The sequence below is a fragment of the Rhinolophus ferrumequinum genome, chromosome 7, assembly GCF_004115265.2.
Source record: "Rhinolophus ferrumequinum isolate MPI-CBG mRhiFer1 chromosome 7, mRhiFer1_v1.p, whole genome shotgun sequence".
NCBI classification, from domain to species: domain Eukaryota; kingdom Metazoa; phylum Chordata; class Mammalia; order Chiroptera; family Rhinolophidae; genus Rhinolophus; species Rhinolophus ferrumequinum.
In genome coordinates this window covers 49,197,586-49,225,498 of record NC_046290.1, presented here as the reverse complement: position 1 = coordinate 49,225,498, position 27,913 = coordinate 49,197,586, and the positions used below count along the sequence as shown (strand labels likewise).

At 34.6% G+C, this 27,913-nt stretch overlaps 1 protein-coding gene across 3 annotated transcripts in view; it reads right to left on the bottom strand.

Annotated features, from left to right (window-relative positions):
• The window catches only part of AGGF1 (angiogenic factor with G-patch and FHA domains 1), a 31,800-nt gene extending 5,353 nt beyond the window's left edge, over positions 1–26,447 (bottom strand). For 2 of the 3 annotated variants that reach the window (XM_033111081.1, XM_033111080.1), the window contains exons 1-12: positions 25,877–26,441; positions 23,303–23,405; positions 18,701–18,906; positions 17,682–17,846; positions 15,279–15,467; positions 11,680–12,010; positions 10,732–10,843; positions 10,400–10,451; positions 6,753–6,854; positions 5,716–5,881; positions 4,443–4,525; positions 981–1,108 (exon numbers count right to left, since the gene is read on the bottom strand). In XM_033111081.1, coding sequence (XP_032966972.1) covers positions 981–1,108; positions 4,443–4,525; positions 5,716–5,881; positions 6,753–6,854; positions 10,400–10,451; positions 10,732–10,843; positions 11,680–12,010; positions 15,279–15,467; positions 17,682–17,846; positions 18,701–18,906; positions 23,303–23,405; positions 25,877–26,086 — 1,847 coding nt within the window. In that variant the 5' untranslated portion in view covers positions 26,087–26,441. Of the gene's footprint in view, positions 1–980; positions 1,109–4,442; positions 4,526–5,715; positions 5,882–6,752; positions 6,855–10,399; positions 10,452–10,731; positions 10,844–11,679; positions 12,011–15,278; positions 15,468–17,681; positions 17,847–18,700; positions 18,907–23,302; positions 23,406–25,876 lie in introns of all 3 variants that reach the window. The other variant, XM_033111082.1, reaches the window with a different exon arrangement.
• Positions 26,448–27,913: the final 1,466 nt, after the last annotated feature.

Here is a 27,913-nt window from a genome sequence, read left to right as displayed (position 1 = left end):
AAACGATATACATATGCAAAATAATACCCTGGAATACAATAATCGGTTTTGTTGAACTTATGACAAACTTGCAACGATGAAGAGTTCTTGGCCTTTTATGATGCGTAAATATTGTAAATTTGTTGCCGGTACATAAAATTTCTTGTACCTTGTTATCTGTTCTTGTGTTTTGTAATTATTTGTTACAGAAAATTTCTTGTACCATGTTAAAAAAATAAATGCTAAAATTCCTTTACAATACAAAAAACAAGTACCCAAATGTAGACAAATAAAAATTTGAATTAAAAAATTAAAAGATTTTTTTCCCCCTGAAAGTTTGGTCCAAAACCATGGGTGTGCATTATACATAGGAGTGCACTGTGCACGGCAAAATACAGTATGTATATCTAATTCATAATACTATATTTTATCAAATCTGACTCCATAAATTGTAAGATGCGCTGTTATTTTATGTAACATTAAGAAAAACTGCTGGCATGTATAACTGTAAAACTCTATCCAAGAAGTATACCTTAGAATCAATAAAGTATGATATTTAGTCAAAAGTTTGTAATGAGTTGTCAGTGCCACACAAAAGATTTAAATTTTAACTAAATCCAGAATTTATATTCTGCAAAAAAACATATAGCTAATTTATGATTAAATGCAGAAATATGGTCACATTGTAGGCCTCAAAATTACATTTTGAGCCTCTGGATACCTAGTGTATAAAAGTATACTCACTCAGTTGGGTGGCTAGCATGTTAGCTTTGCATATATATGTGTGTTTTTAAGTATGTGTACTCATACATATGCTCAGTATTTTTCTAGGGAATAATGGAATTCTAATATTAGAGGAAACTGTAAATAGATGTAATGTTTCCATCTTGTTCTGAACCATTCTTTTAAAAGCTACTGATCAGACTATATAGCCCTATAAATCAAATTATCTTATGAGTCGGTACAAAGAATTGCTTCAAGCAATTAAAGTTAATACTTACGAATGAACAGATGCAGGAGCATCATCTCTTTGGAAAGTTCCTTCACTTCCAATCTGCTCCCTACGTTTCCCAGCTCTATCTTTATATTTTGGATTCTTCAATGCCTTTTCATCTTCGTAGTCTGTATTCTTTATAAACACAAAATATTTGTTGGAAAAAACAAAGCTGATAAATAAAAATGTAATGTCTGTATATTTGCATTAGTTAGCAAATATGGTTCAATGTGGTCTCTATTAAAGAATTAAAACAAGCCATGATGTAAATTAAGACAGTTATATTATTGAATATGCTATCATTATTCCATGTTCTTTAAAATGTTTATATTATTCCAAGTTGTATTACAACACAAATTGTACAGAAGATAATATAAATCATCCATGTATTGTAATATGTAATAAGATAATATAGTGAAATACAGTATATTTTGACTTAATGCTGTATACTCCTATCTCCTATATGAACCACCAGTATTCAAAAAAAATACGTAGGGGCCTGCCCAGTGGCTCAGGTGGTTGGAGCACCGGGCTTCTAATGCAGAGGTCGCCAGTTCGATTGCCACATGGGCCAGTGAGCTGCGCCCTCTACAGCTAAGATTGTGAACAACGGCTCTCCCTGGAGCTGGGCTGCCAGAGACCAACTGCCTCAGCCATGGGGGATGTGGGGGACATGGGCCGGGGAGCTGTGTCCTATACAACTAGACTGAGAAACAACGGCTTGAACCGGAGTGGGGGGAGTTAGGGGGACGGGAGGCAGAAGAAGGGGGAAAAAATATGTAGAGCCACTGGGGTTGGAAATAAAACCTATTTCTCCTCTCTAAGGAACTGGAAGTACCAAAGGACCTAAAACAGTTTGATCACTGTGCCTTGGAAAGAAAAATGTAGAAAGTCTTTTAAAAAAACGGATAAAAAGCAAGCACTCTTTTACTCTGGCAATAGTAATAGCTTTTTGCTTTAATATAGTTCTACTTATATGATTAATCAGTCACGCAACAAATATTTACTGAGTAAACAGTGTATAAGCTCCATGCTAGGTGATGGAATGCGAAGAGATTTATAATCTCAGAGGGCAGACACACATAATCTTTATCATGCTACGGTATGACTGGTTCAACAATAAAGGTATACGTAAGATGTGGCAGTGACACAAAAGAGGAGGTAGTCAATTCAGCTTGGGGCTTCAGAGAAGGCTTCTCTGCACCCTTGTTATTACTTGCTGATCTTTATATAAAGAGTACAATAGTCATCCACAGAGATGCTAGGGGCTGCTAGAGCAATTCAAGGGAAGTACCACAGAAGTTTTTACTTAATTTTGTTTTTAATCAAAGAAAAAAAAAACAGAGAATCACTAACCCTAACGGTTTTTTTCCCCCCAGAAGACACAGAAATTGAGTTAAAACTTTTGAGAAAACATTTTATTTTCTCCTTATATATCTTCTATTTTCCTCCCAAATTAGCCCCTTGACATTTTTTCTATTATGATTTCTCTCCCATAGTACAACAGTAACAATACCAATACAGTTTTGCAGAACATATATTATTTTGACAGCATCTTTTCTCACCTCTTCATGAAGTGTAAAAAGCACTGGACAAATACACTAAAGACCTAGATTCTGTATCTAGCTCTGTCATTTAGTAGCTGGGTGACCCTTAGCTTAATTTCTCAAATGTAAACTGAAAATATTAATTACCTTTCTGGTCTACTTGTAGGATTAAATGGTAACATTTTTTTACAGCCTTATTGAGGTATATTATCCTACAATAAATTACACATGAAGTGTACAATTAAGACACTTTTGAGATAGGTATACACTTATGAAACCATCACCACAATCAAGGTAATAAATATACATATCCATCTCCCACAAAAGTATCCTTGTCCTTTGTTGTAATCCATGCCTCCAGACCCTCCCTGTGCATCCTTCCTCTGAGGTATCCAAACAACCACTGATCTTTCTGTCATGTATTAGTTTGCTTTCCTAGAATTTTATGTAAATAGAAGTATATACTATGTACTTGTTTAGTCTGGCTTCTCTCATTCAGCATAATTGAGATTCATCCATATTGTTACCTTATCAATAGCTCATGCTTTTTTTATTGCTAAATAGTATTTGACCATATAGACACACCATAGTTTATCCATTCAGATGAACACATGAATTTTTTCCAGTTTTCACTATTAGAAAAAAAGCTGCTATAAACATTTGTTTTCTAGTCTTTATAGGAACATATGCTTTCATTTGTCTTGGACCAGAATGGTGAATCAGACAATAGGTGTATACTTAAATTTTAAAGAAACTACTAAACTGTTTTCCAAAGCAATCACACCATCTAACATTCTCACCAGAAGGGCGTGAGAGTTCTAGTTCCTCCACATGCCCGCCAACACTTGGTATGGTCAGTATTTTTAATTGGTTTTAATTTGCATTTCCCTAATGACTATTGACACTGAACATCTTTTCATGTGTTTATTTGCCATCTGTACATCTGCTTGAAGCATCTATTCAAATCTTTTGCTCAGTTTTTAATTGAGTTGTTTTCTTACTGAGTTTTGAGAGTTCATTATATATTCTAGATATAAGATATATGATTTTTTCAGACATAAGATTTGCAAATATTTTTTCCAGTCTGTGGCTTATCTTTTCATTCTCTTATCAGTGTCTTTAGAAGAACAGAAGTTTTGGAGGAAGTGAAATTTATTAATCTGTTCTTTTATGGGTTATGATTTTGATGTTAGATATCTAAAAAATCTTTGCCTAGGGGTAGCTAGTTAGCCCAGTTGGTTAGAGTGTGGTACTGATAAAAATCTTTACCTAATTTTACTTTTTAAAGGTTTGTTTCTAAAAGTTTTATAGTTTTAGGTTTTAAATTCATTTCTACGATCCATTGTGAGTTCATTTTTATATATGTTATAAGGTATGGATCAAAGTCCCTTTTGTTATTGTTGTTTTTGCATATGGTGATCCAATTTATCCAGCATTGTTTGTTGAAAAAGACCATCCTTTCTCCACCAAATTGCCTTCACACCTCTGTTGAAATCATACACATACATACACCTATTTATATGGATCTATTTCTGGACTCATCATTCTGTTCCGTCGACCTATTTATGCCAATACTATACTGTCTTAATTACATAGGTTATAATGAGTCTTGAAATCAGCAGCTTTAGTCCTCCAACGATGTTCTTCATTGATAACATTTTAATGCAAATTTCAAAAACCAGAAATGGCTAGGGCATTATTACCATTTTTCTACTCTAATGTAGAGTATTATTATCAATTTTCTACTCTAACTTCCATAGTTTTTGAGACAACAGTAAACAACTAGAAGAAATCACATAGTAAATCTCGAAATCATCCTAAGTAACTTTTTATATATAAAATGGACTATGCATATCTAAAGGCATTTTTACTCAAAACCAGGTGCACAATTTAACACATGTAACTGTATTTAACACCCTTACCTGCAAACCATATTTTACTCGTATTTTCTTTAATTCTTTTCTCCTTTCCAACTCTTTTTCCTCCTTGCTTAGTGTTGGACCAACTAAAAGGAAAGAGTTTGATTTAAAAAGAAAAACTCACTAAATCTGATAGATGTTATATAAAATTAACACTCTTATTTAATAATAAAACACTAATTAATAGTATTAGTAGCCCATCTGCAGATTGATCAAAAGTTCAAATAAATGTTAATATAAAAAAATCTTGGGTTATGATGATGTCCTTTCAGCATTTTGATAACTAAATCTACTTGGAAAATAAACCAAAACCCAAAGATTATAGGAATATTACAGTATAGATACTAAAAGAAATACCAAACATGGTAATTTTTTTGATATGATTACTGTAATAGAATCCCAAATGCAGAAATACTGTGAATTTTCCAAATGAACACAGGCATATGCAAAAGAAAAATCACAGAACCCAAGATTCATGTTACTATATAATGTAAATTTGTATAATTGTATATTGTAGAATAATACTTATTTTCATAATCTAGTATCAGAAAAGAAAATATATACAGTGACTATGCAGAGTTGGTATTTAGGGGAAAAACTGATGTGAAAAAAATTAGTTCTCACTAGTTCAAAGTATCTATTTAAATTTCAAAGCCTTAGATGAATAGGCTTAAAGCAAGGTAGCAAGCACACTCCTACAGTGTTATTTACTATAGTAAATAATGGCATACACACAGGTGATACAGCAAGAAAATGTAAGTAGGAAAGCAAACATGTCAACCAATAACTCTTAATACTTTGGCCTATTATTTTCTACGATACTATTATATGACAGAGTTAAACTGTGAATGACTTTTTCATATCAATAAATTGATGTTAAAAGGAAACCAATCTTTATATTACGTAATTATGTCACAATTACTCTTTTGAGGACATTTAGCTACCATTGCTGTGCTGCTTCAAAAGTATACTAAACTAGATTAGCAAAAACAGAGCTAATGATTATCTCCTGATGAGAAAGTAACCTAATGCTGCAACAGCACAACTAAATTATTACATAGAAAAATCAACTACAATCATAATCTGTTACCTAGGTCTATTAGCAAATTTCAAATACATGACATTTCTCAGTCTCATCTGATAATATTTACTGAAATGTACATATATCTTAATACAGCATTGTATCAATTTGATATGAAGCTGTTAACCAACTGATTCTTTTTTAGAACACTCCAGTGAATTAAAAAGTTATCATTCCCACATATGTTTGACATACCAAGAGATTCATCTTTCTTATCAAGACGAAGGTGAGCTCTAACCTGCCCTGGTTCGCAGCCATCGCAGGTGTCACTGCCAGGGTGAATGTGAAAGGATAACACCGTCTCTCCAATTTTCACTTCATCTCCATGCTCAAGTACATAAGGGTCACATTTAGTTTTAGGCTGAGGGGGAAAATTACAAAACAAAAATCCAGGTGCGTTACATATGATTATTTTATGTCTACTGTAGTTATGTCTGATTATAACAAAAAAATATTTGAGATGGTTCTCAATGAGATAAACACAGGCATATATTTCCACAACTTGGGGATGATGCATAATGTTCTGCTAGCGGAGAAGATATCTGAACTGAGGAACTTCTAATTTTCATATTATCAAAATCCACAATCTCCCAATCTCCCTGCCCAATCCTCTCAGAGAAATACCTAACCCAAACTTCAATCAATCTGTTACCATAATGAATCATGGTCAAAAAATGAAGTGTTAAGGGGTAAGGGAATCATATTTCCCCTTTTCCCTTCTTTTCTCTTGATAATTCAGTTTTATTTCCGTTTTGATTCTTATATACTAAGAACAAGGCCTCCCTCTCTCCCCTTCCAGTGCCAAACACTTTGCTACATGTTGGGGATAGAAGAGTCAACTGGACAGACATAACCCCTGCCTTCAAGGAGTTTCCAGTTTAACAATATTTTCATTAAAACAATTTTTTTAAAAAAACACAAAAAGAAGGGCCCCTAAAGTTTCTGTAAGGACATTTACTCCGAATAGCTTTAAAATGCATTTATTTCTAAAAATAAGGCACAGATACATAATTAGAAGTCAAAACTCAATAATCAAATATCGACTTATGTACTTTTTTCAGCCCTTTCCAGGAATTCCCTTCACATAACACATTTGGACTTGAACAATTATGGAAACTAAATGATATGTATAATAACTATGGCCTTTAGGAATAAAAAATTTCAGTTCAAAAAAAAAATTTCAGTTCAGTTTTTTAAAATAATGTACAAGTAATTAATTAATATACACTCACCTGAAGAATCTGTTTTCCATTAACAACTGTACCATTTTGACTGCCTTGATCCACAAGGACATAACTTTGTAACTCATGGTCAAAATAAATTTCTGCATGAAACTTAAAAAAGAAACCAGGTAATTACAGGTAGTATACTTTTTTTTTAACCATAGATAACAATTTTTCTATGATAGGATACAATGGACTTGAGTCTCGGATAATTTAATTTTTTTTAATACTTTTTCTGAACACAGAAGTATTATAATGCTCCTAGTAGAAATGTGGATGTTATAGAAGAAAATATACATAATTCCACCTATAACCATCATTAATAATTTAACATGTGTCCTACCTTTTCCTCTTCTATAACATAGTTGAGACTATACTATATAAACAATTTGAAATTATTTTTTTACCTAAGGTAAGTATTTTTCTGTATCATTAAAAATTCTTAATACAAAAAATGATTTGAAACATTCAAGGTCAACTTCTCAAAGTTTTCCAGTTTTTCAATACTCAGAACTATTCACTTTCTCCTTGCTCCACAGCACTTTGTTTATATGACATTTACCTTACACGAAATTACTGCATATGTAATGTCATTGTACTGCTTACAATTACTGCTTACATTAGTTTACATTTTTGCTTACCTCTCAGTACATAATACACTGCCTCACATATACTGGGCATGTACTCAATACATGTCTTTTTAACTGGATAAAGAGCTGCAGAAATCTTTAATTTAAAATTTCATATACAATACACTATGGTGGGAATGGAAAATGGTGCAGCAGCTTTGGAGGGATCTAACAGTTCCTCAAAAGGTTAAAGAGAGTTACCATATGATCCAACAATTCTACTCCTAGGTATATATATCAAGAGAAATAAAAACATACATTCAAACAAAAACTTGCACACAAATGTTCATAGAAGCATTATTCTTAATAGCATTACTCTTAATAGTGGAAACAATTCAAATGTCCATCAATTGATGAATAAACAAAATGTAGTATATCCATTCAATGAAATACTAATTTGGCAATAAAAAGAAATGAAGTACTGACATATGCTACAACATGGATGAATCTTAAAGACATGCTAAGTGAAAACGCTAATTACAAAAGATTACATGTTATATGATTCCATTTATATGAAATGTGCAAAATAGGCAAATCCATGAAGACAGAAAGTAGACTGGTGGTTGACTAGGGCAATGGGAGTTGGAAGGACATGAGGAATGACTACTATTGAGTATGTTTGTTTTTATAGTGATGAAAATGTTCTAAAATTTATGTGGTGATGGTTGCACAACTGTATGAATACACTAAAATCCTTTGAATTATATACTTTCAATGGGTAAATTGTATATGGATGTGGACTATCTCTCAATAACGTTGTTCTTTAAAAATTTCATAAACATAAATTATAAAATGTTTCAAACACAAAAAGAATATACTGAATCTGTCTACTCGTGACGCAGCTTTAATAAATTTTGCCATATTTGCCTCAGATACTTAAAATAAATTATCCATTGATGTGTACCACTGTCCATCACCCAACTTTCCTTTTCAGAGGTTTGATGTTTATTCATTCATGATACATCTCTTTATATTTTTACCACCTATGTATGTATCTATAAACAATATATGTTTTGCCTGGTTTGGAACTTGATATAAATGAGAATCATACTATATGAATGTTTTATTGAGATATAATTTAGGTACAGGAAATTCATCATTGTGATTTTAATTTGCATTTCCTTGATTACTACTGAGGCTGAAATCTTTTCTTATATTTATTAGTTGTTTGGGTTTCCTCTTCTGCAAATTTTCTCTTCATGTCTGTACATTTTATTCAGTCAGGTTGTTTAGAATAAAACTATTGAAACTATTTAAAGTCTGTTGACTTGAAATCTTATTCCAAAGAGCAATTCTAAATTATGCTCCCAACAGGAGTGGTATTTAATAAATATGATGAATGACAACTGACATCTTGGTATCTTCATTTGTATTTCTTAAATTACCAGACAGAGTGAATGGTTTTCACATGTTAACCATGCTTATTTCCTCTATTTTGCATTGCTTATTTATGTCCCTCATTAATCTACCTATTTGTATCACAGTAGGGTTTGAAAAAGTGAATTTGCATTAGCTTTTAGAATGTAAAGGATATACCAGGGGTGCCAAAAATAATGTACACATTTTAAGAGATGTTATCTATGTATTACTTTTCAAAGTTGAATTGAATTATGGTAGCAATGTGTAGTATGACATTTGCTCAAAAGATGGCGTTCATCAAATGAATGCTAGTGCATTGCATTATAATTTTAATACAATTTTTGCCTTTCTTAAAATGTCTATATATTTTTTTGGCACCCTCTGTATATTTTGTCTTACTTGTGTGACTATCCTAGTCAGCCTTTTAAACTTACTTAACACATTAAGAACTTCAAACTTAAATTATTCAAAATTATTTTCTCCTCTGTGATTTTTTTTTAACTTAGAAGGTCTTCTCCTATCCAGTGGTGAAATATTTGTTTGTTTTTTCCCACAATATTAATATGAAATGTGTGGGGTTTTTATTTAATTTTTTTCATCTACTTGACAAATTATCTACCCTACCAGTGGACACATTAGTTTACAGGAGAAAAAGAAAAAGCAGACATGCTACCAGAGAGCTACTATATTTTAGATTGGAGTTGGGGAAGGACCTCTTTATTGTTTAAGTTACAGACTGGGTTTTCTTCAGAGGCAAAATAATAAAGGGTCAAAAGAAAGTAAAACAGCAAGATGATTTTGTCAGAGTTAAGATTATGAGGATTTACTCCCCTCTGAATGAATCCAAACATAATAAAAATGTTAAGTCTTTCAATCTAATGATGAGAGACAAATTTCATTCCAAAAAGACAAAACTCACATACACTATATACTTTAGATCCATATTACATAGTACATTAAACAGAAACAAAACAGGGACGATGAAAGGTCAAAATATACAAGAGAAAACAAAGATAACAACCTAACCACCATGGAAGGAAGGGGGAAAAACTACAGAAAATACAGTAAAGAAAAAGATAAATATGAAGTATACAGTCTCAGTAGCTAAACCTTTTGATTTTTTTTCTACTTATAATTTAAGTTGCAAATCTTTCCATATAGTATGTTTTAAAACCACAATTGTTCTTTTTCCTGAAACCCTGAAACCATTTTAAGTTCAACTAGGAAAAGCTATAAACAGAGAGCCTCGGTGGAAGAGGATAGATTGTTCCTGGGTTATAATATACTCTGGACTCAAAGTAACCATTTACTACAGTAGCCTAAATCCAGGTCTGATTCATTTTTGAACTGCCATAATATCTAGTATATTTATTTCATTCAATAAATATCTATTAAATGGGTATTATTTTAATACTTAAATTAATCCCCATTTTCTACTCCTGCTCCAGACTGTTAAAAATTAAACATAATTTAGTTAATCTAAATTGTGATAAAGAATTTTTATTTTCAAAAGCAGTGGAATAAACAAATCTGCATTGCTTTCCTTACCATTACTACAGTGGCTATTAACCTTTCTATTAAATGGGGAAAACTCTAAGCTTTTTGCCATAATAATGATGTATAAAATTACATCTGGGGTGTATATCTGAAAAAAATCAAAGAGCTTACCTTACTGACACCAACTTCAGGGATTCGGAGAGTATGCTCCATATCTTTCTCTCTGCAGAGTTAAGGAAAATGTCTTTAATAATTTTTGAACCATACATAAATGCAGCAATAGTGACATGGAAAGAATTTTTAAGATTTTTTTGTTTGTTTTATAAAATAATGTTTAAAAAAGAGATAATATTAAAATGCAATATTTATAGAGGGAGGTGCATGGATGTCATTCTTTTGCCTATTCAACAAGTACCATGCAAATTTCATAACTGCTCAAGAAATGTACAATCCACTAGAATAAGAAGACAAGTATACAACTATAATAATATTAAACACTTTACCTTCCAATTGTAGCCGGGTTTACAGCTGTAATGATAAAAAGTGATCCTGTCTGCAACACTGGTGATCTAATAACAATTACTCGAATACATGGGGGCCAAATTTTTTCTTCATCTGCCAAAGAAACAAGTGGGTAAATACTAATTCAAATGCTATGTAAAAAAATTATTAGAAATGTCTAGGGATAGTAGGAGGCATCCATAAAATACAAATGTATTGATCAAAAATCTTAATTCTATTTAAAACAACCTTCTTAAATCCTGCTATATAACATACCAACTTAAAGTGATCAACCTAAAGGTATTCAGAAAATTCAGCATTTATCACAATTATAAAATAACTCTGTTTTAAGGTCTGGGAATTTGAAAATATTGCAAACAAGGCTTTTTATATTAAGTTAAAAAAATTGAGTCTATGCTTTTTTTAAAAAAGTAAAAAATTCCATTAAGAACAAAAAAAGTTCATATACCCTAATATGAAATCCTGGGTTTTAAAAGTATGCCTTTATATCCTCAAGTACAAAAATATTAGATTTACTCTAATAACTATGCGGCTGAATTCATGGACTACACTTTTTAAAGGCAATTTGCTTCTTCCCCCTCAATTATAAAAGTAGATTACAAATATCTAACCCACTAAAATAGACTGAATACATAGTTTAGGATTAGAACATAGGTAATTTGGTTTTGTGTCCTACTGACTAGGCCATTCAATGCAATGAAACTTTAAGATCCAAGTATCAGCCATTTATTCACATCCTACTCTCTAAAAATAACCAAGTAGCAGCCCACATAATTTTTAGTAATGTCATTCAAATAATCAGTTTAAAACAATCACTTTCCTTTTTGGCAGATATTTACATGAGTTGCTAACATCTTCAACTGTGTTGCTCTTTTACAATGACCACACTGGGTTATTTCTGTAAAATTAAATAATGGTTATTTACTCACCTTCATCCTCAGTGTCTTCTGCAGTTACACTGTCTTCACTGGTAATGTCTTCATCATAACTGTCCTCAGTCTGAGAGTCTGTAATTTCACCTTCTTCTGGCTCACTATCAGTCTCTATGATTTTCTCATCTTTAAATGAAGTCGAATTATAGATGTTTTCATTAAGAGGAGATTCTATAGTCTTTCCGCTAACTGGAACAGTGAATTTAGAGGAATTATTTTTGTAATGAATGTCTATTTTGGCCTTCTTTTTCACATTTGTAAAATCATCTCCCTCTCTGCAGCTTATATGTTCCACACTGGATGGTTTTTGATCTTCTGAATTCAAATCCTGGCAAGAGGTGGGTGGGGAGGTAGAAACAGGGGAGAATAATCTTAAATATGACCATCTTATAATGTTTAATGCTAAATGTTTCAATGAATTAGTGAAGATATATACAGTGAAATAACAATGGTTACAATCTTTACCCCCTCTTCTGCTCGTGTTCCCTTTCTTGGTTAGTGACAATACCATCCACTTATCACCCAAATCAAAACTCTTACAGTTACCTTTGACATCCCCAAACCAGTACGTGAAATCAATTACCAACCGTGTTTCCCCAAAAATCAGACCTAGCCGGACCATCAGGTCTAATGAGTCTTTTGGAGCAAAAATTAATATACGACCCGATATTAGATTAGATTAGATTAGATTATACACGGTCTTATAGTAAAATAAGAGTGGGTCTTATATTAATTTATGCTCCAAAAAACACATTAGAGCTGATGGTCCGGCTAGGTCTTATTTTCGGGAGAACACGGAAGCACTATAGACTATGTTAACAATTTATCCCAATTCTCTCTTATCTATTCTCAATGTCCTCAACTGTCCCAGTCCAGGCCTTCATTCATCACTTATTGCTTGGACCAGGTGACAGTCTATAGACCAATGCTGCCCAATAAAAATATAATGTAAGCCATATTTATAGTTTAAAATTTTCTAATAGTCACATTAAAAAGGTTTTAAAAAGCAGGTGAAATTCATTTTATTACTTTAACCCAGTATTTACAAAATACCTTCATTTAATATATGTTAATATTTAATCAATACAAAAATTACCAATGAAAGATTTTACATGGACTTTTTGTACTGTCTTCAAAATTGAGAGTAGTTTACAATTACAACACATCTTAATTAGGACCAGTTACATTTCCAATACTCAATAGCCATATGTAGCTAGTTGGCTACCTTAGACAGTGCAGGCCGAGAGAATACATGTACCCTAAACTTTCTTTTTGAACTTTATTTGAACCATTTATCAAGTCAACACATAAAATACAGAACTGGCATTGATTACAGCAGAGACTTAAAGATCCTAATGTACCTAAAGTAGCTTAACAGTAGTTTTAGGAAAATACAGTACTTTATTGAGTTGGTTTGTTAATACCCAACAGTTTAAAGTATCGATGAATCAGTTACATCTCTTATACAAAATTCCAACTTACCTGGCCTAAGCCTTTTATTATTTATTATACAATTATATTGGGTATGTCTTACAACAAATGAACAAATCTATTATTTTAACCTCAGAAGAATCAGAGAGTTATTTTCCTCTTTTTTTCTTTGGTTTCTAGCAAACTAAATTTTCTTTCTACCTTAGAGCCACATGATGAAATGAATTCATTATGTTCTATCATTTTATAAAATATGGGAGCATCTGGAACACATATTTTTAATAGCAACATAAATTCAGTTTAGACTAGCTAAACACGGTGTGACAAACTATATACACTTCCAGCAATACAAACTCACCAAGGACAAGAACAAGGGCAAGGAGCTAAACAACTATGAGCTTGAAAGGCCTTTGTGAATTACAGCAAAAAATTTCCTTATCTGTATTTACTTTAAAAAAAAAGCAGTTTCCAGTCTTGTATATTTTATTATTATTACTGCTTGTAAGACAACATATGCAAAATAAAAATGAATGAAATTGCCAGTGGTGTTACTTTTTAAAAACTATTTGCCAGTCCAGAATGTTAAATATCCATTAATAGAAAAGAAAGGGGGCCTACATACGGGCACTGAGGCATATGTGCATATTTCAAGTTAGTTACTCCAATCTGCTCACCGTCCTCTTTTCCTGCCACATACCCACCACCTACAAAGAGGTTCAGAGTATCTTAAAAAATAAAGAAAAGATGAGTCTTAACTCATCTCCCAGACTTCACAGCTATCTTTTAGAATCTGGGAAGAACTCTCTAAATTCCATCAGAATTTTTTCCTAAAGTCCCTGTCCTGGAGTTTACATATTCTCAAAGAAGGACAGTAAAGATAAGCAGTTATGGAAGCTAAACGAAACCAAAATCTCACAGAATGCTTTCAAATTTCATTTTCTAGTTTGTCAGGAAGGGCCATTTGATGACCCCTACATGTTCTTTTCTCACTGCTGGGGAGAAGTACTTTCACAACCTATTCTTTCAAATAGTTCAACCATTAGTAACAGGTAGGAGTCATAAAACAGCATTCTTGAAAGCAAACAGAAAAACCATTTTTAGTATTTTATGTCACATACTCTTCTATTCCTAGGTATTTTCAGTGAAAATAAATAAAAACAAATCAAATGGAGAATAGAAAATAAATCCCAACAGAATCTCAATTCCATATTTGAACTTTAGTATTATACATTTAAAAGCTTTTTTCTTTGGTTAAGAAGAGAAAAACATGAGACAGAATTTTAAGAGTAAAGTATCAAATAGTTGCCACAATTCATAAAATGCCAATACAACAAATAAGCCTCCATTCCTGCCTATAAACCACCAACCTTGTCCATTTTTTATATTTTCCTTCTTTCAATTTAAATTATATCATAAGCATTTTTTAAATTCCCCAGTCTTTATAAATACCATTTTAAAGCCTAAGTAATGCTTTTTAAATTAAATGTTCTATCATTTTTTTAACCATTATCTGTGGACCATTCGAACTCTTAATTTTTTTCTGTTCTTATAAATATTGCTACATAATTATACAAAGGCACCTTTATTTCTTTGGATTTAAAAAATAATTACCAGAAATGAGATTTTCCAATTAAAAAATAGCAATATTTTTACGGTTATTCATACAAATAGCCAATTTTCCCAAAAAATACCAATTTACACTAATAAATATGTACCTCCTCCATATTTGCCAGAAATGGATTTTTAAAAATTTTTGCTAACATAGTAGGTAAGAAATTGCTCAAAACGACTAAGAAAGTTGAACTTTTATTTACGTCTACTTACAAACTGTTTTTCTTTTATTGTGAATTGTACATTGACATCAACTTATCAGTTGAGGGTCTGAAAGTTCTTCCAAATTATGTAATACAAGAGTATTTTATCTGCGTTAAAGCTACCTCTTTCAAACTTTTAAGAAATTCCTTTAACTTCTAGTAACTGAGAATTTCTGAAAAAGTCCATTTGGCCCACATGAATGCCTCTCAGTTAATACATTCTGATATCTTATTATCTTAATGGATATGTTTGAAATACAGAGTTAATGAATGATTTTCAGTTTCATCAAAAATTTTGGCTTAATTATGATATCACCAGTATGTAAATTTAAAAAATTATGAAGACAATACCTTTTCCTCATTTGTTGTAGAAGAATCTAGATCCTTTCTTCTCTTCTTCAACTTTTTATCTTTACTTGGTTTTGTGCCAGAAGTCTGGTAAGGCTGCAGATCTACTCGAGAATGAAATTGATATCGACCACTTTCCACATCACAGTAGTAATAAATTCCAGTGGAAGGGTCATAATACAGTTGATTTTCCTTTCAAAAATCAAGAAAACAGTAAGTCCTATTTATGTAAGATGAAATAAAATAGAAAAACAATAGAAATATCAAATATATTCAAATACAGTGAATGTTGTTTCTTTTAAGATAATGAATAAAAATATCAGAATGAAAACAGCTTGTAATTTTCCAAGATACTTTACCATTCAGTATCTGCTCTAATTTTCATAGTGTGAAAAATGAGTAATTTAAATATTAAATTAAATCATGAAACTGCCAACATTTGACCATTTTTTAACGTACAGAAACAGCAATTTTCTATGGTTCAACTTAATACATTAATGAACAATGATAGCAAGAAATATTTTAGGAGTTATGAACACTAAGGTATCCATCATAAAAGCAAATTCCAGACTCATTATCCTTATTACATGATAATGGTTCAGCAGTATAAACCCCCAAACACTTCTCTCAATGTCATAAAACAAAAATTTGCCATTTAATGTTCATGACGAAAAGTTCTAAAGAAAAATTTGAAAATAAGGTTAACTTCATAAATACAATATAACATTCTACATAAAGAAATCAATTTAAAAAAATCGATTAAAAAAATCATCTTCACCAATTCTACAGTAACAGGACTTACAAGTGAAACAGCCATGCAAAAATGAATTTTGGAAAATTATGGAAAAAACTAGAAAGATAAAATTATGTCGTCATCTGCATTTATTAGATACTGGCCAGTACTCTATAATCAAGAGTTAATGGGAAGTCTGTATTTTCTTTATATCATAAATCCGCAGATCAGACCTGGAAATGTCTTATGATGTATTGAGATTAAGCAACTAAAACTTATAGAAAAAGAGTAATTTATTTTTCTAATTGTTGATATCATTGCAATTTATTGTCTTTAATCCATTTTGTAGATCTCTTACAAAAATATTTTCAATTTTACCTCTTTCCCTTCACTAAAAACAAAAAGGAAGCATTCTAATCTTTATTTCTAGTGACAACAGAACTTTTATAATTCAAATCTTTTTAATCTGTTGTCTTTCAGCCCAAAATGTAGTTTCAAAATATGTTTTGAATTTTATTTAATTAAAATAAAATGAAAACTAGCACAATAAAAATGGTAAAACAATAAAGTCCCTAATTTACTGAGGCATATAACCTGCAGAATGTAACTAACCATTTACAGAATAGATGTCAGTAGGCAAGATACAGAAAGGAAGGTAGAAGAATGACAAAGACTAATGTTATATACTTGGACACTCTGTATTCTCCTAGAAACCAGGTAAGTACTAGCTACTCTCTTTGGTAATAGAGTTTAAACATTAATTTTCTGAGGATTAACTAGCATTGTCAATTAGCCTATTCCTAGAAAAGAAAACCCTCTCTTTACAAAGGATTTACAAGGTTAACAATAGTTCCAGGAATGGGAATGGTGAACATCTGCTTCATTTTTGGGCACTACATTCTGTAATTCCTGAGGACCAGATCACATGCCTAGACCATGAAGGTTGAGGTATGTGGGTATGTGAATTCTGTCATCATTGTCATCGAATCTTGAATAAAATCCAATTAAGTACCAGACTTCAACAGCCATAACACTATTATAAATCAAGAACTTAATTTTCTGGTTCTGTCCTAGTCAGTGGTCCATTACATTTCTGATTCCACACTAATTACCCAGTTCTCACTGTTAACAGATTGATTTTTAAAAAGTGAAATGTTTAAAAGTCACAGAATATAAAACACTGACTAATAACAAACATGCTATTGAAAATTCAAGAAAAAGATTCCCTCTGTGGCCATACAAATGGATTAATTAAGTATTTAAAACAAAACAAAAAAAAAAACCTTACCCCAAGCCTAAAATTAACAATGTCACTTTCTCATAAAGGCTATGAAAAAAATGTTAGGTTAGGTTATTAAACACTTTACAACAATGTACTTAATTGTCTGCTTTTATTAATAAGTGCTCTAACATTTTTGTATGTTACTTTATGTATAAAAGATTAGACCTCTCTAAAATATTAATCTATAATAATCACAATTAACTTATTTAATTAAAAACCTAGAAGTATAGCATCATAAGCTATTTTATAATTCTTTTATCAAATAGCTTTTAATCAACCATAATTTTTAAATGTAGCTTCTTGCTTTTCTTAATTGATGTTAGGGTTTAAAATTTGGTATCAAGCAGCTAAATATACAACCATACAGGATTAAAAGGTCTGAAATACTTACAGAATCATAATAGAAACCAGTGCTGTGGTCAAAATACAGTCCAGTATTCTCATCATAACTAAATCCAGTCTGTGATACAGCAGCTTCTGCTGCAGCTCTCAAACTTTCAGCTAGTGATGAACCTTCCAAGGACGTATCTTCTGTTGCTAATGCAGATGCTGGCTCCTAGGTAAGATACAGTCACATCAAATAAGACAAAAACTTCCTTATATCAACTTAAAAGTTAGCAGAATTCGAAACAAATAGACTTGAAAGCTATTTTAAATAATAAGACTTTCATTTCTGTAATGGAAGGGATGGACCATCAATTACAATTTGATCCACTTAAAAAAATATTTACTAGTGTATCAGTTAATTCAATTTTAACACAGTTTTGAAGACACTAGTGGTGAGTGACTATTACTCAAAAATAAATGCCTGATACCATAGGGAAGCAATCCACGAAATACAAATTCTGAAGTATTCCTCAAGGCAAACGATCTAGATTTTTCGATAATTATAAGTACTAAGGGAAAATATTTTTAGAAGAGAGAAGAAAAAGCTATAGATTATATGAGCTATATTACAATGTCAAACAGTTGCACTGTATGAACGTTACTGGGATCCTGATTCAAACAAACTGTAGAAACAAATTTACAAAACATTCAGGGAAATTTGAACAGTGGCTGGATATATGACATAAAGAAAGCACTGAGAAACTTCTGGTGAGAACATGGTTATTGTGGTGGTAGTCCATAATTTTTTGGTTGAATCAAAATATACTGACAAATTTTCTTTGTTTTAGTTTATTTGCATCATTAAGTTTTGGGAACACACAGAGTAGGAAAAAATTACACATATGAACAAGTTTTAATATTTCTTAAAAACTGTACTAGCCACTGTATAATTAATTATATGCAGAATATTTACAACCCTGGTATATATTTTGATTGACCAGAGAAGTCAATTTGTCTGCATATTAACAATAATGAAGAACAAGTTCTTGGGCATCAACAGTTTCATGTTAAACACTTTATTACCTGTGAATTTGAGGCAAAATGGTCCTCTTGTCCACATTCAACCTTTTCTGTTATATCAGTATCGGTGTAAACATCACTTTCTACTTGTGACTGGTCTTTAGAATTATAAGTAGAAGCTTCAATATCCTGATCTTGCTGAACAGAGAGTTCAGTCACTTTATTTGGAAGACTAATATCCTTATTATAGTACGTCTGATAATAATAATCTGTAGAAAAAACAAATAAGTGATACATTAGAATAGTGCATACAAAACGGAATTAATTCCAAAACATTGGCACTGAACTAAGACAGCACACATTACAAATTTTTACAATTGTATATATTAACAAATTAAAATTTATGGTGCAGATAAATCTGCAGATGCCTAAATCTTTGATTCCAATGTCATTTTCAGTATTCTAGCTGTCAAGCTAAAAAGGAAAAAAAAAAACAGGAAGCAGATTTGGATTTTCCATAGCATGAGTAAAAAATGAAAACAGGTAGATAAGTTGTGTTCTGTCAAAAAAAAAAGAAATAGCAACTCTAAATAATTTCTAAGCATATGCCTTAATATTGCATATCAAATGACAATGGAATAAAAACAACAGGTCAAGGGTTGATTTTTCTGTCAAATTTCTCTCGCAATGCTAACTTTTTAAAAAAATATACTATTATACAGATATGTAATGTTAATACTATTGCCATGTTTAGCTATTTAGCTAAATTATGTACTAAATAAAACAAGGCAAAATGTAATGGGAAAGATCATTTCTTGTGATCCCTACTTATTAAAACTCTCCTGCTCAGTTATTTTAGCTCACAACATAATGCAACTGACGAGGTCATGGGCTCACAAACCCCACAAAGACCTAAGAGACTGGCATTGAACACAATGCTAAATGGAACGCATCAACAAGAAAACACACGCCCCACACAATATCAAAACTACAACTAAACTACAGAACACTAATCACTAAAATCGCCTCAAGTAGAGCTGAACAATAGTATAACTAAGGATATATAGAAATCATGTCAAGACTAGTAGGAGGGGCGGAGAGGTGGAACAGGTCCCACACCCATGTATGGTGGTTAAAAGTCAGGAGAGATACCTTAGCTGCAGAGGTCCCCCCTGAGAAACAAAGGGTCCCAGCCTCACACGAGGTTCCCCAGCCCAGGATTCCAGTGTTGGGAAGAGAAATCCCCATAACTTCTGGCTGGGAAAATCAGCAAGGATTGTGGCTGAAAGAGACGGAGGGCTGCTGGAGTCCCCGGGCCCATGCATGGCCTTACTGACGGACTCACTCACTCTGAGCTCCTGTGCTGGGGCAGCGGCTCAAAAGGTTCCAGGGACATATGGAGAGGAACAGTATGGCCTCAGGACAAGTGCTGGGGGCAGCTTTCTCCCAGACAGAAGTGCTGGCAGAAGCCATTCTTCCTTTGTTGAGCCTCCCTCCCCACCCAGCCCGCACATGCAGCACCACATATGAGTCTCCATCAACCTGGCTAACACCGTTCACTCTGCCCTGGTGATTACTTGAGACCCTGCCCCACCCAACTAGTGGGCCCACCCCAGCTGCTTCCATGGCTTGTCCATATAAATGGCCTGCCTTAAAACACGCTACAAACTTTCCTAAAATCTATGAAAGGTTCAAAAATCTCAAACACGCAGCATCTGGCCTCGGCATGCCCCATACCTCTTGCTAATCAGCCCCAAGCCTGGCATTAGCAGCAGCTGACCTCAGTTCACAGCTTAGCCTCTCCCAGGCACCTCCAAGCCCAGCACAAGTGCCAACCACCTGCAGGTCACTTAGTAGATCATACCAAGTGGCCCTGGGCAGAGCACAGGCAATAGCTGACATTGGGCTGCACCAGAGCCCCTCCCAGAGGCCCTTAGAACCAACACCCCCCATGGTCAGCTTCAAACCACACCAGAGCACCACCCAACCACCTCCACAAACGACACACCCAAAGGGCAGAATTGGCAGGCACCAGAGCCCCAATAAAGTGAATCTTGCTCCATGGGGTCAGCCCCTGCACAACAGCTCCACTGGTTGTGAGCCAGTCCTCACAACCAATCAGACTGAGGGTCAATCCCTCCCATTGACGTACAAACAGCAATCAAGTCTCAACTGTAACAAGAAGGTACGTACAACCCACACAAGGGACACACCTGTAGCACCTGGCTCAGGTGACCAGGGAGACTGGGCTCCACAGGACAAGTACTAAATAAGTCCAGTCTATCAAGACCAGGAGACATAGCAGCTCTACCTAATACATAGAAACAAACACTGGGAGGCAGCCAAAATGAGGAGACAAACATTTCCCAAATGAAAGAACAGAACAAAACTCCAGAGAAAGAACTAAACAAAATGGCAACAAGCAATCTACCAGATGCAGAGTTCTAAACACTGGTTATAAGGATGCTCAATGAGCTCAGTGAGAACTTCGACAAAGGGATAGAAAATATAATAATGGAGATAAAAAACATAAAAAAGAACCAGTCAGAAATAAAGACTACAATACCTGAAGTGAAGAATACATTAGAGGGAATCAACAGATTAGATGAAGCAGAGGATCGAATCAGCAATTTGGAAAAAAGGTAGCAGGAAACACCCAATCTGAGCAGCAAAAAGAAAAAAGAATCCAAAAAATTGAGGACAGTTTAAGGGGCCTCTGGGACAACACTGAGCACACTAACATCCACATCATAGGGGAACCAGAAGGAGAAGAGAGCAAGGAATTGAAAACCTATCTGAAGAAATAATGACTAAAAACTTTCCTAACCTGTCTATTTATTTTCCTAAATAGACACACAAATCCAAGAAGCACAGAGAGTCCCAAACAAGATGAACCTGAAGAGAAAAACACACAGTAATAAAAATGCCGAAGTTTACAGACAAAGACAGAATCTTAGAAACAGCAAGAGAAAAGCAGTTAGTTGCCTACAAGGGAACTTCCATAAGATTGTCAGCTGATTTCTCAACAGAAACTTTGCAAGCCAAAAGGGACTGGCACAAAATCAAAGTGATGAAAAGCAAGAACCTACAACCAAGATTTCTCTACCCAGCAAAGCTATCATTTAGAATCAAAGGACAGATAAAGAGCTTCCCAGAAAAGAAAAAGGCTAAAGAGTTCATTATTGTGAACATGCAATGTGATTTATAATGTAATACAGAATTGAATACCTGAAAGCTACCAAAAATGTGAATAAAATGGCAATAACTACATATGTAACAAAAATTATTTTAAATGTAAATGGATTAAATGGATTAAACAGTCAAAAGACATAGGGTTGCTGAATGGCTAAGAAAACAAGACCCTTACATATGCTGCCTACAAGAGACTCACTTCAGATTGAAAGACACACAGAGAGTGAAAGTCAAGGATGAAAAATGATGTCATGAAAAGGAAAAATAAAAAAGCTGCGGTAGCAATACTTATACCAGACAAAATAGACTTTAGAGCAAAGGCTATAACAAGAGACAACGAAGGACCCAGTAATTCCACTTTTGGGTATTTATCCAAAGAAACCCAAAACACTAATTTGAAAAGACATACGCATCTATATGTTCATGGCAGCATTATTTACAAGAGCTAAGATGTGGAAACAACCTAAGTGTCCATGGATAAAGGAGCAGTGGCACATAAATACCATAGAATATTACGCAGCCATAAAAAAATGAAATCTTGCCATCTGCAACAAGATCGATCAACCTAGAGGATATCACGCTAGGTGAAGTTAAGCCAGACAGAGAAAGACAAACACCCTATGATTTCACTTATACTATGTGGAATCTAAAAAAAAACAAAATAAACAAACAAACAAAACAGAAACAAACTCATAGATACAGAGAACATTTTGATGGTTGCCAGATGGGAGGGGGGTAAAGGGGAATGGGTGAGAAAGGGAAAGGGATTAAGAAGTACAAATTGGTAGTTACAAACTAGTCATGGACATGTAAAGTATAGCATAGGGAATATAGTCAATAATATTTTAATAACTATGTATGGTGTCTGATGGGTACTAGATATACCGAGGTGATCACTTTGAAGAGTTACATAACTGTCTAATCACTATGTTGTACACCTAAAACCTAATATAATATTGTATGTCAACTATAATTGAAAAATAGGAGAACTGACTCTGGGTGGTAAACACACAATGTGATATACAGATGATGTATTACAGAATTGTACACTTGAAACCTATGTAACTTTACTAATCATTGTCACCCTAATAAACTTTAAAAAAACAAAGAAAAATAAAAAATTATTTTTTTTAAAACGGACCATTTCAATTAAAAAAAAAAGAAAACATATGCCCCGGTCACAAGAAAGACCGGATATGAGAGTAGATGGCTCACAGCATGACAAAAATTACTCAGTGAATGTGCCACTGAAAACATAGTAACGATACTATGTATTTATAGGAATGACAGTACATTTCTACTTTCCCCTCAGAAGAGCAAATAGGAGTATCTGCAAACACCCAATCATCTAGAGAGAAGACAACATGATAACAGTTCTCCTTTATCTAGATTTTTGTCTGTTTTAAAGAAAACTTCCTGTTAACATGATTTGAATGTGACAGTATTAGGGTATCTCCACTATCCACTGAATACCTGAGATTGACCAAGGCGGGTGGTTTTCTGTTTGTACTTCTACATCAGACTTTTTATTTTCTTCATTTCTCCCACAATGGAGTATTTTACTGAGCTCTTCTACCTGAAAGAAAACAAGGCTTTAGAAAAAATAAATCACGTAACAATCCAGTAATATACACACCATTCTCCTGAAATTACAATAGTTACTTTTCTTGGTAAAATTTTTAAAGAAGTACCAATAGCAGCTAGTTTCCTTTTCAGAAAAACAAAAAATCCTATAATTGACTTTCTTTCACCTTTTACATTTGCAGAGGGAGATGTTTTTATACTTACACTCTATTGCTAAACCTTAAAATATCCCCTTCAAAAATCAGATTGACCAAATAGGACTTTGTGAACAGGAAGCTTTATTTCTAATAAATAAGAATGTTTTTATACTAATATTTTAATCAGTCGGCAGTTCTCCCTAAAGAATTAGAAAAAAATTAATTCCCATGTGTTAAATTATTTAGTGTCATTCAGTGTCATCCACCTGGAATTAACTATTCACTTAAATATACTAATGCCACTCATATACTTTAACATACTTTTTTCTTTAGTAGTCTTATGACTAAATAACTGCAGCAGGAGAAAATAGAGGGACTGCCTCAGAAGGGCCTCTATCCTCCCTGTGCCTCAATGAATGCCAAAATCAGAGCAACAGAGTGGAACTACCCAAAAGCAGATGAGAAACAGCCCTTGTCAGACAGGATCTCAGTGTGACACTAACTAAAAAACAAGATTCTCAATATTTCTTTAATGATACACAGAGCTTAAAAGGAAAAAGGTCGTAAGACTCATTATATACAGATTATCTCAGTTATCAGATCTGCTGGTACAACCAGGGCTGGAACTAGGGTGAAACAAGCAAGGCACCTAGGGAGCAAATTTAAGGAGGCACTCAGTCTCAGCTTCCTCCACGTACAGGGTCTATTCTGAGAATGTGTACCCCCTTAAATTTTTCACCCCAGACTACTGATTGCCTTGCCCTAGTGCTGGATCTGCTACTAACCACCAGTTCTGTGAACTAGATCATTTATTTAGTATCTGCTACCTGCTAGGCACTATACTTGGTGGTAATTTGGATAACATCTTATTAACTCTTAAATCACCTTACAAATTAGATGTCCTATTCCCTTTCACATGTGAGAAATCTGAAGAGATAAAGTAACTGGCACAATGCTTTTCTTGCCTCCAAAGCCTGCACATTTTATGTTTTTCTAACAGTTCACCCTCGATTCTCAACCCAATTTTTTTACTGTTCCAGATAAAATACTATTTAGTAATTCCAGATGACAGCTAACAACCAAACTCCACCCACCACCAGGGGAAGCTGACTAGGAGAGTAAGGAGTTATTATCATCACCAGTGGAGTCAAGGCTTTCTATGCATTTCAGTTTTCCATGTTAGACCACTATCACTAATAATCAAAATGCTGGCTCTTCAAAGATTAGTAAACTGTTTCCTTTTAGAATCTATATAGCAAGTACTTGAACAATCGGGGCATTATAAAAGAGTGTTTTAAAATGCTATCTATCATGCTCCCCTTCCCCCAAAATACTTTTAACAATATTTGTAGTCTAACAATCCATATATATTGTAAGTAGTCAAGAACTATTGAGTAAACAAACTCAAATTTTCTATAACTCTATACAATGGGCACACCAAGTCATTGCAACTCATCAGATATTTTCATAGATCATTTGCTAAAAGCCTAACAAAGTTTGATGACGTTTTAGGATTCAGCCTATATATGTGGTTTTAGGACAGAGACCAATATACTGCAAAAGACCAAACAGTTTAATTGAAATTAATAATTATGTGGAAATTAACTTGTCAGGAGACAGTGTAACTGTCCAACACATCAAGTCGGGGAAAAACGTATTATGCTCCTGTTTAAAAGTTTAAAAAGTAACAGTTTAAATTTTTGTCGTTACTGTATTTGATAAAAATGAAGTTAGCTGCTTAATGCCTCTAACAAAGTTACATCTTCCCTACTTCCACCAGAAAACTCAAGATGATAAACGCCCAGAATAACCACCTTACACTGTGTTCAACAGTTTGTAAAACTGTAAAAGTGTGTTCACATTTAATTTGATTTAACCTTCACCAGTGTAGTACTAGCCTTCTCATTTTACGGGCAACCGAGGCTCAGTGTCAATTCATACATCTAGTGAGTCAAAGATGGGATTCTGACTCAAGTCCCGCGTTTTAACAAACTCAAAAGTGACCTAGAAACCGTATAAACGTGCCTACTTCCAATGGGACGTTACAAGTGGGAATGAAGACGATCTAAAGTACTGAAGTTCAACTCACACCAGCCGTAACTTCTGCTCTCGCATTTATCTAAATCGAGTAACCCGAACTTTCAGGGGTGCTCCAAATGTACTTGGAATTATAATCGCACTGAACTTTTATTTCTTTCAAGTACTCTATAAATTGTAGAGTAGTGCTGGGCCCCTGCCAGGGAGCCCTTCCAATACTATCAGAGGCTCCGAAGGCCTCGTCCAGGGCGGGATGGGGCGCAGGGCTGCGAGGCGGCGGACCGCGCACCTGGGTGCGGAGCTCCTGGTTGTTGCTCTCGGCGCTCTGGTACAGACGCTCTGTGTGATGCAGCAGCTTCTCGATCTCCCGCACCTGCCGCTTGCAGCTCCGCAGCTCGTGTTCCAACTTCTCCACCTTCCGCCTCAACTGGGCCAGCTCCGACTCGGGAGAGGTGGGTGGCGATGGTGACAACGAAGGCGACGGCGCTTCGGAGGCCATGGGGTCCGGCGCGAGGCGGCCCGTGGGCGGGGAGGGACTGCGCTCAGACTGAGGCAGATGCAGGCGGGCCCTGAAGCCCCGGGAGCGCGCGGGCAGCGAAAGGCGGCCGCACACCCGCCCGGCCGCGGCGGCCCCTGGCCATGACGCCCAGAAGCTCACTGCCTGGCAGCCCGAGGAACTGCGGACAACCAGCAAGGGGAAGGCGCCCCGCCCAATCGGCCCGGCTTTGAAACAGAAAAACTTTATTGGTAACTACCTTCCCCAGCGACCGAGACACCCGCAGGAGCGCTGCAGAAGTGGGAGGGCCGGAGAAGTCAGGGCCCCCAGTGCTCGGGCTGTTCCTGCACCGTACCGGAAACGATGGCGTCGGCCGTGGGTGGGGCTGACACCGAAAGGGAAGCGACGGGAAGCGGGAAAGGCCCCACAGTGCACATGCGCACTTCCCGGCGGCGGAGGGGATCCTGGACCCTAGGGGGTCGGAAAGTGGCTGCCTGGGGAGTTGCAGTGATAGAGAAGGTCGCAGCCTCTGGTCTCAGCCTTGTGCCCGTACGAAGCATACTACCTACGTGACATCCTTCACAATTGATTTTGGTTTTGTAATATTTTTTCTTAGTCATTATTTTGTACCTCGGATTGTAATCATACCCCTTAGTTCACAGCACATCACCAACATTGGCCCATGACAGCTCTTGTCCTTGGGGTTTTGGTTTGGTTTGGTTCGGTTTTTGTTTTACTGTGGCTCTACTATATCCCCATTCGTCAGTCCCATTGCCTCCTTTCTGTCAATACGGACACTTCTCTCACGTGTCTGATATATATGCCCTTGACTATAAATCCTTCTAAAATATGTTTCAGGTAGGGGTTGGCCGGTAACTCGGTTAGGTCGTGGTGTTGGTGGCATCAAGGTTGCCGGTTAGGTCCCTGCGTGGGCCACTGTGAGCTGCACCTTCCTTAAAACACACACACACACACACACACACACACACACACACACACACACACACACACATCTTTTACATAAATAGCATTTGGTTAAAAGATGTTTTTAAAATTTATATATATATTGCTATACATATAAATCTAAGTGCTGCGTAGTATTCCAGGTATATGTATTTGTTTCATATGTTTTATGATTTGGGCTTTTGAATCTTATTCGTGAAGTCTTCCCACCCTGAGTCATATTTTTTCTTTAACTTTATAATTTTCACTTTCACATTTCTCTATTCCAACAGGAGGGTTTCAGACATATTTTTCCACATAATGACCTAGTTTTCTTTTTTGTTAGGGAAGGTGCAGCACACAGTGGCCCATGCGGGGTGGAACCAGCAACCTTGTTGCCACCAACACCACGCTCTAACCAATTGAGCTAACCGGCCACCACCGACCTAGTTTTGTTAAGACCATTCCCTTTACATTGCTTTGAAGTACCACCTTTGTCATATATATATATATATATATATATATATATATATATATATATATATATATAAACTACTGCTTGAGCAACTACTGTTTGAGCGAACTATTGCTTGAGCAACATTGACCAACGTATCCACTTGTATACATTTTTTGGCACCCCTAGTATATAGTATATACACATATATAAGGGGGTGCCAAAAAAGTGTATACACATTTTAAGAGATGTTTTCTATGTATTACTTAGTAGTTCACCATAATCAGAAAGTGTCTGGATGCTGATGGTAACCACTTTGAACACCTCTTGTAATTGCAGAAGTCAAATGTGACTTGTAGTCATCTTTTGTTACTGGTATATATTGAGTATCATAATTTTAATACAGTGTTTCTTAAAATGTGTATACATTTTTT